Source organism: Mycteria americana, chromosome 1, assembly GCF_035582795.1.
Source record: "Mycteria americana isolate JAX WOST 10 ecotype Jacksonville Zoo and Gardens chromosome 1, USCA_MyAme_1.0, whole genome shotgun sequence".
Taxonomy (NCBI): domain Eukaryota; kingdom Metazoa; phylum Chordata; class Aves; order Ciconiiformes; family Ciconiidae; genus Mycteria; species Mycteria americana.
The window spans coordinates 127,829,579-127,843,289 of record NC_134365.1 but is presented as its reverse complement, the minus strand read 5'-3'; the positions used below and the strand labels follow the sequence as shown (position 1 = coordinate 127,843,289).

Below are 13,711 nucleotides of genomic sequence, written 5' to 3'. Positions count from 1 at the left end.
CAACTTCTTCACAAGTGACCACAACTGACATGCATAGGAGCCGTGGCACGCGCGATGAATCGGTATTCGGGAAGCGCGAATGGCTGCAGGGCTCTAAGCCGTGCCCCACAAGCTAACGACGGGCGCTGAAGGCACCTCCTTTCTCTAATTACGCGCTTTAGCTTGCAGAGGGGAATGCCGCTTTTGATGTCTCCAAACTGTAAGTTCTTTTTCCTTAGACGTTCAGTCATGCATATTTAAAGCTACATTTCAAGAAATTAGGTCTGAAAATTCCCAGCAGAAATGTATTTTTGCACTTTATTTTTATCCAGAGTTGACCACATTTTTGTCTGCAGCTGACTTAAAAGATACATCAATTAATAGAGCCACTGGTGACTACACTGTAAAACAGAATATTTTCTCTCATTTAATGAGGTGTCTTACATAAAAATAAGCATAACCCTCATGATGAGAAACTTATTTTTACTAAGATTTCCAAGTTCTGTAAGTGCAAGGTGTAATAAAGCTGAGTTTGCACCATAAGAATATGACTGTTTATTATAACCATTCATTATGTGCATGGTCTTAGTATGGAGATCAGGTCCCAGATCTCATTATTCTTCCTGAATCTTCCTACAAGTGGTATGTAATTAATTATTTCCTTATAGGAAAATTCTATAAGAATAGGTATTTGCTACTGTATTAGCAAGAAATGATTAGTTTTGAGCCACGGTGCAAGGGTGTTTTCAAGCTCATGCGTTGTGTGTGTGTGTGTCCCCCGCACTCTTTGTTGGTGCTTTTAGGACTTCTGGGGCCATATCCAGTTCTTCATCCTGCAGCAAACAAAATTACTCTGATGTTTTCTTCCCTACTGTTCATTAAACGATCATTGGCCTTTTCTCCTGGTTGCAAGGAGAAGGCTGCAGTCACCTCTCTGTGATTTTTAACGTGTTTTCCCTACAGAGTAAGCGATACAGCCCTGGTTGTCATTTCTGCCCTAGCCTGCATGGAAAGTGTTATTAAAACTTGGTGTATGGTTAGTGTATGGATGGGTGGGGGTGCTGGGAGAGAGCTGGGTTGTTATATACAATTTGCATTTCCTATCAGAGGTCATTTAACTCTGCTTCCTTGTAGTTGATAGAGGCATGGTTAAAGTTAGGGATAAGTACACACTCTGTTGTCTGCGGAGTCGGTGGTGAGTAGCCAGATCAGCTCCATGATAACTCAGTATTCTCTTCGGCATCTATCTGAGAGTCAGTATTTTTTACTTTCTTTTCATAATTTTTTTTTTACCAGCACTACATTTTGACCTCTGAGGATGTTAATCTGGTGGCAGGTCAGTCAGGACAACTATTCATGTACTTGTAATAGTGTCCCAGCAAGGAAAAGCACTGAACCTTAAAAATATTTTTTAATAGGGTAGTAGTCCAGTTACAGAAAGTAGGTGTGCAAGAACAGGTTGTTAAGCTTGGCATCAGTGTGTCTAATCAAAATCTCCTCCACTGTATTTCAGGGCAAACCTGGTGGCTGTCCCCAACCCGGGTGCACTAGATACTCAGCTCTGACCCGGTGGTGACATGAGAGCAGAGGCAGCATCCCCGTTGCGGTAGTTTGCACGTGCTGGTATCCCTGATGACGGTTTCTGCAGGGAGGGCATGGGCCGGTAGTTTTAATACAGGGGAATCACAGTTTTGGATGGAAACAGCAAGAGCTGTGGTGGATAATCAACTTTGTGACAGCAGCTAGTGCTAGACGGATGCTGAGCAGCAGGGATCATAACTCAAACGGATTGCTGGGGCGAAGGGACGAAGCAAGAGCCGTTGTGCTGGACACCCGGCGCGTGCAGCAGGAAGAGACAACTCTGAGCCCAAAGAGCTGCAGCCTACCCGGGTGAGACAGGCAATGGATCGCAGAGAGGAATGTCGTCTAACAAATTTATCTTATGGCCTTTTTTCTTTAAATCCTTTTGGCTGGATTTTCTTAGGAAGATATTACTTAGATGGGAAGCCGGCAGGAAAGGAGAGGAAGAGGGACAGGCCTGAGTTAGAAGAGCAGGGAGACAAAAAATTGTCATGTCAGGTACTGGGGGATGCATTAAGAAACAGTGAAGTCAGGGGCTGGAAGGCACTAGAGCAGTTATGTACCAGAATGGCTACTGAAGGTGTTTTCTCCTAACACAGTGACCTTTACAGACTGTCTCTCAGTTTGCAAATGGTCTGGAAATGGTTATTCATTGGCTTGCAACTTTTTCTTGAGTAGTGTCTTCACTGAGTAGAGTATAGTTATAGTGGATCTTGAAAACAGACAAGGAAGTTTTACCAGAAACACTTGTTTCTGTCTAGCATCAGAATTTCTTTTTTTTCCTTTTTTTCTTTAAAGCATCTTCATTTTTAGTGGAAATACTAGGCAGCACCATTGGTGACCGCACTTCTGGTGGTGGTTTTGTTTCACTTTTTTCTGTCAATGGGCATAATTTTTTATTTTTTCCAAAGGGGAGGTAAGGACATGAACGAGTTGCCTTCTTCCAAAGGTACATCTTCATTTCTTATTAGCTCCAGCAGAGGTCGATCCTGTGCAAAAGGTAACCCAAGTTGGTTTTGTAGGTGTAGTCAAGATCACCAGATGTGAGAACAGAGGATTCAGCTGTGTTGCTGGCTTACATGCATCTCCACGTTGCATCATATCTTTTCGTATTGTTTTGCTCCTGCCTGTGAAGAGCTGACATTGAAGCTCAAAGGAGGATTGATGGACTGATGTTTGTTTTAGTCGCCCGCCTGCCTGATGAGAGTCCAGAGGCTGAGGCAGGAGAAGACTCAAAGCCAGCCACTCCCATTGCTTGGCAGGCTGTAAAGCAAGAACATTTTGCATGTGATCCTTTGCCTCTTTTGGGAAAGTTACAAGATTTTCAGAGGTAGGCCAGTTATTTTTAAGCCTCTCTGGGCATGATTTTAATGCAGGATTTGTTCTGGATGCTGTCAAGGTCAACTGTTTTCTTCACGAAAAAGTTTCCCTCCTTTGGGGAAATGTCTGGTAGATCTAATTATCTGTGTGCCTTGGTCCTCTCTCATTTCCTCACAGCCTGCTAAACCTATGGCTAGGCCTTTCAGCTTCAGCCAAGATGGATTGCATTAGTTCTTGTCTGCCTTCCCCTGGCTTCATCCATTTTATGTACAGACTTTCTCTACCCTGTTTGAGGAGAAGATTGCAGTAGACCTGTGCAGAGACAGTGTGCCTCTACCAAAATGCAGGGAGGCTGGTGTTTGGAAAAGGAAGTATTGGAATCGAGGAGCTGAAAATATCAGCAACATGGGCATTTTCCTTGCATCTGACTCTTTGCTGCTGCTTTGGATCTCTTTTTAAGTTGTGCACATTTTACATTCATTTAGCAAGGCTGCAAATATGAAAGGAAATAGAAAAATGATACCTACAATGAGATCCTGATTAAGGAAGCTGCCCTCCTGCATCTCAGTTCTGTGGATAAAGAACCGGTCCAGGGAAATGCTGAGCTCTTCCCGCTGCTTTTGGAAGCAGTAGGGGTTGCTGCGTGCTCCCTATCAATCAGGATTGGGTTCCAAGTTTTATTTTGCCAGAGCTTAGGAATCAAAACAGCTGACATCTGTAATTAACAGGAGGCCATGAATTATGTAGACAAATAAACTAGCAATTACTGCTGCACATTTATCTTCACCTTTGTAAATGATAAACTTTAAATGTTCCATATGGAAGCCCTGCGTATAAATTAGTTCCTCTGCATTTGGGCCTCTTGAACCTCTGTGGATGCGAGATGTAGTAGCTTTCATATCTCCTATCTCTGTTTAAGGCAGCAGCTCCCTTTATACCATGCTCCCAATGCTCTGTGAGATGTGGGGTATGAAGACAACAGACTCAATTAGGATGTAACGTGCATTCAGTTTAAAGGGGTACATAGTGTTTTCCCGTCTAATTCTGACAGAATTAAAGTTAGTGCACTTTCAAAAATTATTCTCTGAATCCTCTTCTCTTATTTACGTAGTTCATCGCTGTCACGCAGAAGGAGGGGGTTGATAGTTTAATCTCTGTCCCAGCACTATTAAAATAAGTAATTGTTAGACATGTTTCTGTTGCCCTTTATTGAGAAACTGCGTGTGTTTGGCATTAGTTCTGATTTCAGCAATGCCCAGTGTTATCAGAATATCCCTCTCCCTGGCTCCTATAAAGCTGCAGCACGTACCCTTGTATTAACGCTGTTGGCCATAGCTTTGTCTGTGTGTCTCTTAAAAGCGGATGGTTTATTGGACAAGTGAAGTCAGACCTAACATTCGGTTCAGTCGTATTTCTGCCTGCCTGTAGCATGTTAACTTTGTCACCACATCCCATCAGCTCCAGAACGGGGGGCAATACTGCAGATAACATTGGAAACAGCTGTACTAATGCCAAAGGAAGGCAAAAGAGTGAGAAAGCCTGCCTTTGACTGAAATGGGTGACTGGTGGGATGTGTCTGTGATACCATGCTTGAGGAGAGGCAGGACAAGGCCAGGGGAGATGCTTTGGTGGTCCCTGGGCAGCCTTGCTGTCCTACTGACAATTCGTTCAGATGCGAGAGTAGCTGTGTGATACACAGCGTAAATGTGAGATATACGGAGATGTTAGCTGGGAAGGAGCAGGGGAGCATAACGATGCTTGGGAGGCCAGTGAGGTTTGGGCATGGTGCACCCCAGAGCAAGGGGTAGAGCTGGTTGGGTTTATTTTTCCCAGATTTTTTTCTTTTTAAGCCAGAACATGCCAATGCATCTAGATTAAAACACTCCGCAGGAACATCTTGATTTCAGTGGAGTTTTTCTTGGAAAATGACCGGGTGGGCTACCTGCTTCATTTCCTGCCATCTCGTCGGCCGAGGGTTTCTGGGCTGTGTTTGCTGAGCCTGAGTTCAGACGCGATGAAAAGTGAGACCTGCTAGTGCTAAACAATGCAATTTTTAGTTGCATGCAGTCTTTACAATCCTTGCCCTACTTGGATGTCTCCTACATTGGGTTTTTTTTTAACCTTTAAAATGTTTGACCTAAATGAAGGGCAGGCCTAATAATGTTTTATTGAATGCTACATCTCGGGTTTCCTGGCTGAGGAAACGTGAGTCTAGGGACTTCCACCACAGTGCATTTTTTTAAGGAAGACATGATCTACCTTTGATGAAATCCAGGATGAAATAGCTTTCTAATAATGTTGAAGGCTGGAGAAAGAGGACAGGAAAGAACCAGAAGTTGCAGGGTGGGTGCAACCGACCTTTCTTTTCCTTTTCTGGTCCCAAAAAGTGATTCAAGGTTGCTGGTCTTGAAAGGTCGGTGCCGTAACGGTGTATCAAAGGGTCTCTTAATTTTGTCAGCTGCCCTCCGTTTGGCATGTCTCAGCCCATGAGCCTGGAGCAGGTATCAGTAACTTGCAAACCCGTGCTCTGCTGAGACTGACAGCAACTTCTCCCACCCAGGGGCAGGCAGGAGAAGACAGCTACGCTGCCGATCTGCTGGTGTGCTGTGCTGCGCTGGAGGGGACAGGAGCCGCCCCGGGGGTCTCAGCCCCACGTCGAGAAGGGTTGTCCTCGTGCTGGAGCAGCACGACAGCAAGGCCTGTGGCGGGGCGGTCACCAAAGCAAAATAAGAACTGCTTTGGTGGTGGCTGCTAGCAGGAGGTGCTGTGGGCAGTGTCAGGGATGGGGAGTTGTCGTGGTTTAACCCTGGTGGGCAGCTCAGCCCCACCCAGCCGCTCGCTCGCTCCCCCCCGGTGGGATGGGGGAGAGAATCGGAAGGGTAAAAGTGAGAAAACTCCTGGGTTGAGACAAAGACAGTTCAATAGGGAAAGCAAAAGCCGTGCACGCAAGCACAGCAAAGCAAGGAATTCATTCACCACTTCCCATGGGCAGGCAGGTGTTCAGCCATCTCCAGGAAAGCAGGGCTCCATCACACGGAACGGTGACTTGGGAAGACAAACACCATCACTCCGAACATCCCCTCTTCCTTCCTCTTCCCCAGCTTTATATACCGAGCATGATGCCATATGGTATGGAATAGCCCTTTGGCCAGTTGGGGTCAGCTGTCCCAGCCGTGCCCCCTCCCAGCTTCTTGCGCACCTGGCAGAGCACGGGGAGCTGAAAAGTCCTTGACTCGTGCAGCAACAACTAAAACACCCCTGTGTTATCAACGCTGTTTTCAGCACAAATCCAAAACATAGCCCCATACTAGCTACTGTAAAGAAAATTAACTCTATCCCAGCCAAACCCAGCACGGGAGTGCTTCAGGGCAGGGCACGAGACCTTCAGGGCTGGGACGTGTCCTCGCTGGGTGGACTCTGAGGCGCGGGGCTCTCCCGGCAGCAGCCCCGCGCCAGGCTGGAGGAGATCACCATACGTCAGGAGGTGAAATGCAGCACTTGGGCCTGGAAACACATGCAGGAAGGCAGCATCCGTCAAAATAGCGTGAGAGGTGGGACAGTTCGCAAGCGTTAAAAAGAGCTGACAAAAACCAGCCCAAATGGTTTGCAAGCCCATTTGTGGACAGGAAACCTGTCTGAGTTCCTGGGGCTTGTTCTGGCCGTAGGATCTGGCCCTGAGCACGGGTAAGCCAGGCCTGCCCTGGCTGCTGGCACAAATCTCTCTAATGATGTTGTCTGTTTGGGGATGGATGCGTGCTTTGACTGTTTTATCCAGGGGTGGGCTACAAACTGCTTAAACCAAGGTTCGTATAAAGTCCAAGGAAAACTTCATAGCTCTTTTCTGAATCCAAAGCATTGGGTGTGTTTGTGACAGACCTTGAAACCCGATATTTCATTGGGTTTTCTTTTTTCTTTTGCTTTCCCTTAACTACACCAGAGGACAGGACGGCACAAAAAGCTGGATAACCTCATGATGTCATAATCACAGCTTCTGTTTTTCCGTCCACGCTGTGAGTTTTACATCCATAAGCACTGAGGGTGCGTTTCACCTGCCTGGCTCCGGTTGCGTGCAGTGTAGGTGGCTCTGCCTCGAGCCCCCGTCACCTGTGGGACCCAGCGCTGTGACCAAGGGGGTGGTCAGAGATCTGCTTTAGGAGGGCAGGGTCTCCACGTCGGGGGTCCCAGCAATGGCGGCGAGTGAGCAAAGCTCCCCGACGCAGCTGCGAGCCCGGGCGCTGCCAGCCCAGCCCTGGAAGTTGCTCCGTGGGCTTCATTAGTCCTGCCCCGAGGGCAGCAGCCTGCCCGCAGGACCCCCCTCGGCCCCCTGCCTGCGTGGGGGCTCCTGCCTTGCACTGGGCCACGGAGGCAGAGCCGTCGTTAGCCCCTGGGCAAGGGGATGGTGTGGTACATGATGGCTAGTAAATACTGAAAATGGCTGAGGTATCAAGGCAGCCCTTCCTTGCGCATTCTTCCTCCGATCGGCTGCCTCTGTGCGTATCCAGACTCTGAGCTTGAAACCATAAAAAAAACCCAACCAACCAAACAAACAATCCATGAAGTCAGAGATGCTTGAGGGAGGCGGCGAAAGCCAGGGTTGCCTTCATCACATCGCGCTTGTTGCGGCTGGCGTTGCGTGAAGTGGGGCCGATGCTCAGAGAGACCGCTCTGACCCTTCTGCTCCCCTGGGGCTGTGGGGGGAATGGGGTCCCAGCCCTCCAAAGAGCAGCTACTGATGGTTCTCCCACAGCTCCCTACGTTTGGGCAGATCTCTCCTGTAGTCACTTTTTAGAAGCAAACCTTTTTTCTTTGCCTTTGCTAATGCTTGTTTTTCTGTACCACTCCGGATGTCTCATTTGGGGCACCGTAGCCTCTGCAGCTGCCAGTTCATTTCTTCTGTGTCTGCTGAGGAGCTGGGGTGGGGTTGTGCCCCCCTTTTAGCACAGGATGTAGTTGTCATACCTTCGCCAGGACAAATCTTAACTCTTGGAGGGGCCACGCGAAGGCCAGGTTTTGCTGTAGAAGTCCACCGGTGGAGCGGGACTGCCGCTCTCGTGCTCCGTGTGTGCCGGCTGTTGCAGGTGTTTATAAATAAAGCTGCTCTGGATGGTGAATCTTGGCTCAGGGGGGGCTCTAAAAGTCAAAAGGCTTGTGGTCGCTCTCCTCTGCCTGCCAGGATATCTGAAATATTTTGTACGTCGCCAGGAGAAGATGCATTGATCATATCCATATATCTATCTGCCACTGCTTATCTTGATGATTTCCTAATCATTTTCCATTCTGCCACTGAACTATGTGATCATGGTCTGAAGGGAAACATTACAGTGGGAAGGGAGTGGGGAAGACTGGGGAGAGACTGTGCATTGCAGGAGGTGCTCCGAGTTTCCTTCTAGACCTTTCAGATGCGAATGGACCCCCATCACCTATGGGGCCTGACCCACAGGTCACGCCGGACACAGAATTAGTCTGGCGTGGTGGTTTCAAGTCAAACGAAGGAATTGCTTCGTTGATCAGGTACAGCCATACAGGGCTCATTTCCACAGCCTCTTGGGGCGAGAGGTAGCGTAGGAGAAGGTGCGTAGAGACGGTGAGTGGCAGGAGCCGTGCGTATTCCTGCTGCCTTGTTTTCAGGCCAGCGCTATCCTGGTTTTCCGTCTGCCCTTGTCCCTCCTGCTTTTAAAGAAAACAAACCTAAAACCCAAACCAAACAAGAGGCCAGTACATTGATTTTTCCCTTGATTGTGTGATGAAGCAGAGAGATAGGGATAAAAAGTGTATCTTGAAAATAAGGAAACAAGGTTTGCCTTTGGGTGGAGGTGGGCATTAGTCATACCACTACTCGTGCTCGGTTAAATAAAAGTCATGAAAAAGTTTGCGGAGAAGTCGTCTGGTTTTTCCTCTTCACGAGTGAAATTCCAGCCGGCACTGCTGCAACCCGAGGCGCATCTGCAGCGTGTCTTTGTGGAAACGTCCCATCCCCTCTGCACAGTGCCAGGCTTGCTGGGGGTTTAGACCTCCCCACAAACGGCGGGATTTCCTTAGACCCATGTAAATCAGAGCTCTATTAAGGAACAGAAGAGGAATGAGCCACCGAGAGGCTTTGCTCCTTTTTTCCAAAGTCTGTGTGTACCATAAATGGGATAGGCCCCCCTGAGACGGGGGGGAACCAAGCTCTTAAAATGCGTAGTAAAGGGTTAGTAATTGTTTCAAATAGCCGGCTAAAAATGCTTTTTATTACAAGGCTTGAGTTCTCTTTCAAATGTGAAGCTGCTTGTTCGTTTTGGCAGTGAAGGCTGCTTTTACGTCTCCCCGGGGACAGTGGTAAAACTTGCAGCAGCTCAAGCGCAGAAACCAGCCCTTTGTCGAACTGGAGGCGAGAAACCAAAAGTCGTTCTGCGGATTTCCGAGTCGCCCACCGCTCGCTTTCGGACTTTGCCGATTAATCTGCACCCTCTGAGCAAGCTTTTGTTAGGGAGAAGAGGGAGAGAGGTGAAGACAGTGTTGTGTGTGGATGGGACCAGACTCAGCGGAGGTGTTTGATGCCTGTGGGTAGGTAAGCTACGTGGTGATTTTTTTGATGTTCAGCTGTTAGTTGGTGGGGTACAAGAGCAAGGAATCAGCACTTTTCACGCAGTTGCACTGAAAGACGGACAGGAGCTGGATTTATTCCTATCGCCACCGTGGGCAGGAGAGCAGAAATCTCTGCTAATCCTGTCCCGACGGTGTGACAGAAATGCCGACGCCTGCCGCAGCTGGTCAGGGGCAGCAGGGGAAGCTTAGGGAGACAGAGGGATGTGATGGGTTTCCCTGGCAGTGCTGCACTCCGGTGTGCTGAGTGGGAGCCAGCTGGGGGCATGTCTTCCCTACGGCTCCGGGAGGTGTGGGGAAGGAAGGGGGTGAGCTAGGAAGTGTCAAAATTGCCAAGGGGGATTATTTTCTCTCTGGTATAGAGGGGATCTCCTGTCTCTGAGGACACGTTAATTTGTTTTTCTCTGTCTGGTCTGTCTGGTCTCCTCTCTTTATTCTCTCTTTTTGTGGTTTCTTTTCTTTCCCTGCATCCCTCCCCCTGTATCTTTCTTCAGAGCATCTATTTTGTATCCTCCCTCCTCCTGGTGTTTTCCTTAGGTGGCTCTGATTATTCAGCAGCTCTGGTGAATGCAGTTCCCTCTCCGGAGAGGGAGAAAAGCTGCACCAGAGCAGCACTTGCTGCCACTGCCGCAGACACAGCATGAGCAGAGGACGGGCTCCTTTGCCTGCTAGTGCTGAGCAGCAGGACGGTGGAAAGGGCACAGTGGGAAGGCAGTGCCGGAGGTGCACCCTGCATAGTCCTTTTTGAGCCAGCCTTGGTAAAAAAGCCAAAAAACTGCTTTCCTTTTTTCCTTTGAGAAGGCTTTCCCTGAATTAATTCACATCAACCTGTATGAAAAGTAGCTGAAAGATCTTACAACATAGCTCAGCTGGGAATTTTTAGGGGCAACATAACTGTGAAAAGGGATCCCCTCCACAAACAACTGCAGGGCAACCCTGGTGTAATAGTGTTGAATTTCAAGATTTCACAGCAGTATAAAGATGTTCACAAGAGAAAACTTGGAAATGTCAGGACATTTCTTCTGCCTCTGCCCCTCAGCAGTGGTCTGGAGGAACTAGTAGGAAGTTTTGGGGGAATGCAGGAGGCATTTGCAGAGCTGGCACTCAGGACCAGCCCTTCGTGTCCCATCTTCGGCCGTGCCGTGGAAATGAGTGACGTGTGTACAGTCTTGAAGCAGGCGTGTCAGCATGAGGTGGTGATCAGCAGATGGTGCAGGCATCATCCCTGTTGCGGCCACTGCTCGGTGTCGGTGTACGGCACACCAGGGGCTTCCCCTCCGTCCCTGCTGAGGCTGGGAGCCTGCGTGCCCCGGCTGCCCCGCGGCATGGTGGCCTCTACTTGTACGTCTCGGGCAAGAGGCTGGGCGCTCCCAGGGCCCACTGGTGTCCTCCCTCCCACCCCGTGTCAGGGGGGAAAGCTTCTGCGCAGCCAGGGGCTGGCTTGCTGTATAGCCTGGGGAGTGGGAGAGGGCTCACTTGCCAGAGTAACGCGCTGCAAGGGACGCTCATGTTCCTGAAACCCTGGCATTAAGAAGGACGGGACGTCAAGCAGCAGGTTTTTGTGGTTCAGGCAGTTTTTGTGGCAAAACTCAGGAGGTGTGAGGTGGCGGTGGTTATTGTTGGCTTTTGGTAAGAGCGATGGAGTTGGCCACCTCTCTCAGTGTGCTGTAGGAGCAGAGAGCCTGTTCCTGCAGGCAGTACACTGCATCCTCCCTTGGCCATCGTCAGCTTTGCGGTGGTTAGTCCTAGATGTTTGTCCTCCAGTGGCAGTCTTAACGTAACATCTCCAGATGTGGGAAATTAATTTTCTCTGTCCATCCCTCTGGAGTTAGTAAAAGTCTTGAGGATTCCTTCTGCCAACACAACAGCACCAATGAATCTCTTCAGGATCACTGTGTATTGAATTTGGATGCCTTCCTTGGTAGCTCCTGATGGCTTTCTCCTCTTGTTTTGCAGATTACAGGCGTTATCCTTCTCGCAGTCGGTGTCTGGGGCAAGCTCACTCTTGGCACGTACATCTCTCTCATTGCTGAGAACTCCACCAATGCCCCCTACGTGCTCATCGGGACGGGTACCACAATCATCGTCTTTGGGCTTTTTGGCTGCTTTGCCACTTGTCGTGGCAGCCCATGGATGCTGAAACTGGTAAGCATGCCAAAATGCCTTAAGCAGGAGGGGGAAGAGGTTTTGTTGATGTATTGGGATTCCCCCCACCCCCTGCCAAGCTTCACCAGATGTTAACGTGGGGTTTTAGGCACATAAGCTGGATTTTATTGATCTTAATGTTCAACACGTGTGTCTTTTGGACAAAGAAGGGGGAAAAAATCTTTGCCAAAACCAGTTGTTGATTGAGTATGAATGAATTTTGCTACCGCACAGCGTACAGGCCCATGTGTGGTTGTGCAGGGTGAAATGCTGCTGATGAATTACTCTGTGAGTAATTCTACAATTGTTCTGTTTTTCTGTGAGCCAAATAGATAGGTATATTTACAATCTTAAAAATGTCCAAAGCATCATAAATGTGAAATTCATTTGAAGTATATTTTAAAGGGGTTATTTTAATACTCTGATGTGAAATCTATGGAAAAAATAGTTAGTGCCTTCTAAAAGCACACCAGCCTTTCTTTTTCTCCTAACATTCACTACAATAAAACAAGTCAACCCCAGAAAACAAAGCTCTGTATGGTGTGTTTTTTTCTGATCTCAAAAGCAGCATGGACTCAAGGTACACTAAGCAGAGGTACGGCAGCTGTCTCTCAGTCCAGTTTAACCTCTCTCCCTGTAAGTTTCTCTGTTCTGAGTTTTCCAGCCCGCCTTAAAATGCAAAGTAACTATAGGTTAAGCAAACCTATATGATAAACTCTGTTTCTAGGAATATTCAGGAGCAAAATCCTACATGTGTAATGATTTGAAAGGTGGAAATAGCACTTGTGATGCACTGAGATAGTGGAAAAGGGCTTGACAGTACAATGCATCTCCTGCTACAATATTTTGGGGCCAATTTTCTAAGGAGATGGGACGATCATTCTCCAGTTTGAACCAGATTTTAAAAAAAGGACATCTTAAAGAGAGTTAATTTGCTCAGTTGATGGCATAGCAGGGGAGAGGTAGCAGCTGCAGATCGGTCAGCAGGTATATGCTGGTGGCCAGTGGGCAAGTACCTACCGCTGCCGTAGGTGCACCGCTGCTGTCTCTTGCTGGTGATGTGCTGTCAGGGCGCGTGTAGAGGCTTGTCGGAGTTACTGCGGTCCAGATAGGAAAGGGATAAAGGTGAAAGAAGATCTAAATCCATAGGAATTCAGGCTCTGCTAGTTGCTCTGTAAGTCATGTAACTTTTTTAAAGGTATGCCACTTACAGTGGCATGTGCTGTTCCAAGCACATGGCTTTATTTTCATTGTACACATAAGAAATATTTCAAAACTTTCTTTCTCTCCTGGACAGAATACAGGCAGTGATATGACAGCTGCATTAATTGTAGAGAATGATTTTTCTACTTCTCCCTTCACCAACAATCTTCCATTAAAAATAAATTTCCCTCTTTCCACTAAATGCTGCTAGGACTGAATTTAATTTAAAATGTCTCCTTTTTCAATTAACTGTTACTTAGCACATGGACAAAAAAGATAATTTTCCCTCCAGAAGATTAAGCCCCAACTTCAAATTTTACCATTCCGCTTTGCATTTTTTTATTTACCTTCTTTATTTCTGCTTAGATGCATTTTTAATAGTTTGAGTGTCTACACTGAAAGCGCTGTTTTCAAGGTTTATTTAGCTCTGGATCCAAATGCTGCTCCTAAAGCCAAACACAGGCCTTGGCTCAGCAAAGTATTTGAGGCATCTGTCTAGTATTACCATGAGAATATTTCCAGTGAAGTCAGTGGTTCAGTTCATTCATTGGAGAAACTTCAGGAACTGGGCAGCAAATCCCAGTCCAGCAGTGAGATAGATAAACACGAACCAAAACACCGGGAGAAGCCTATTTACTTTAGCAGAGTGCCATGCAAACATAAAGGGTCTGTTTGTATTCCTGATTGCCAGATCAAAACCTGAGTGACTTGGATCCATCTCTGGCATGTGAGTGTGTTTTAATTTATATGAGAACGCTAAGAAGTGTGGGAACAGAAATGTTAGAAAAGCCAGTAATTAGACAATACATATCATCTGTGAGTTGTATAAACACATATTCAGGCAATAACCTGTGTATTGCCTCCAAAAGACGTTTGGTTTATTAACATCTTTAAAGGG

At 47.6% G+C, this 13,711-nt stretch overlaps 1 protein-coding gene across 2 annotated transcripts in view; it reads left to right on the top strand.

The window, feature by feature from the left end:
• The window catches only part of TSPAN7 (tetraspanin 7), a 102,922-nt gene that overhangs the window by 70,730 nt on the left and 18,481 nt on the right, over positions 1 to 13,711 (top strand). For both annotated transcript variants that reach the window (XM_075520476.1, XM_075520483.1), the window contains exon 2: positions 11,422 to 11,610. In XM_075520476.1, the coding sequence (XP_075376591.1) occupies positions 11,422 to 11,610 (189 nt within the window). The remainder of the gene's footprint in view (positions 1 to 11,421; positions 11,611 to 13,711) is intronic.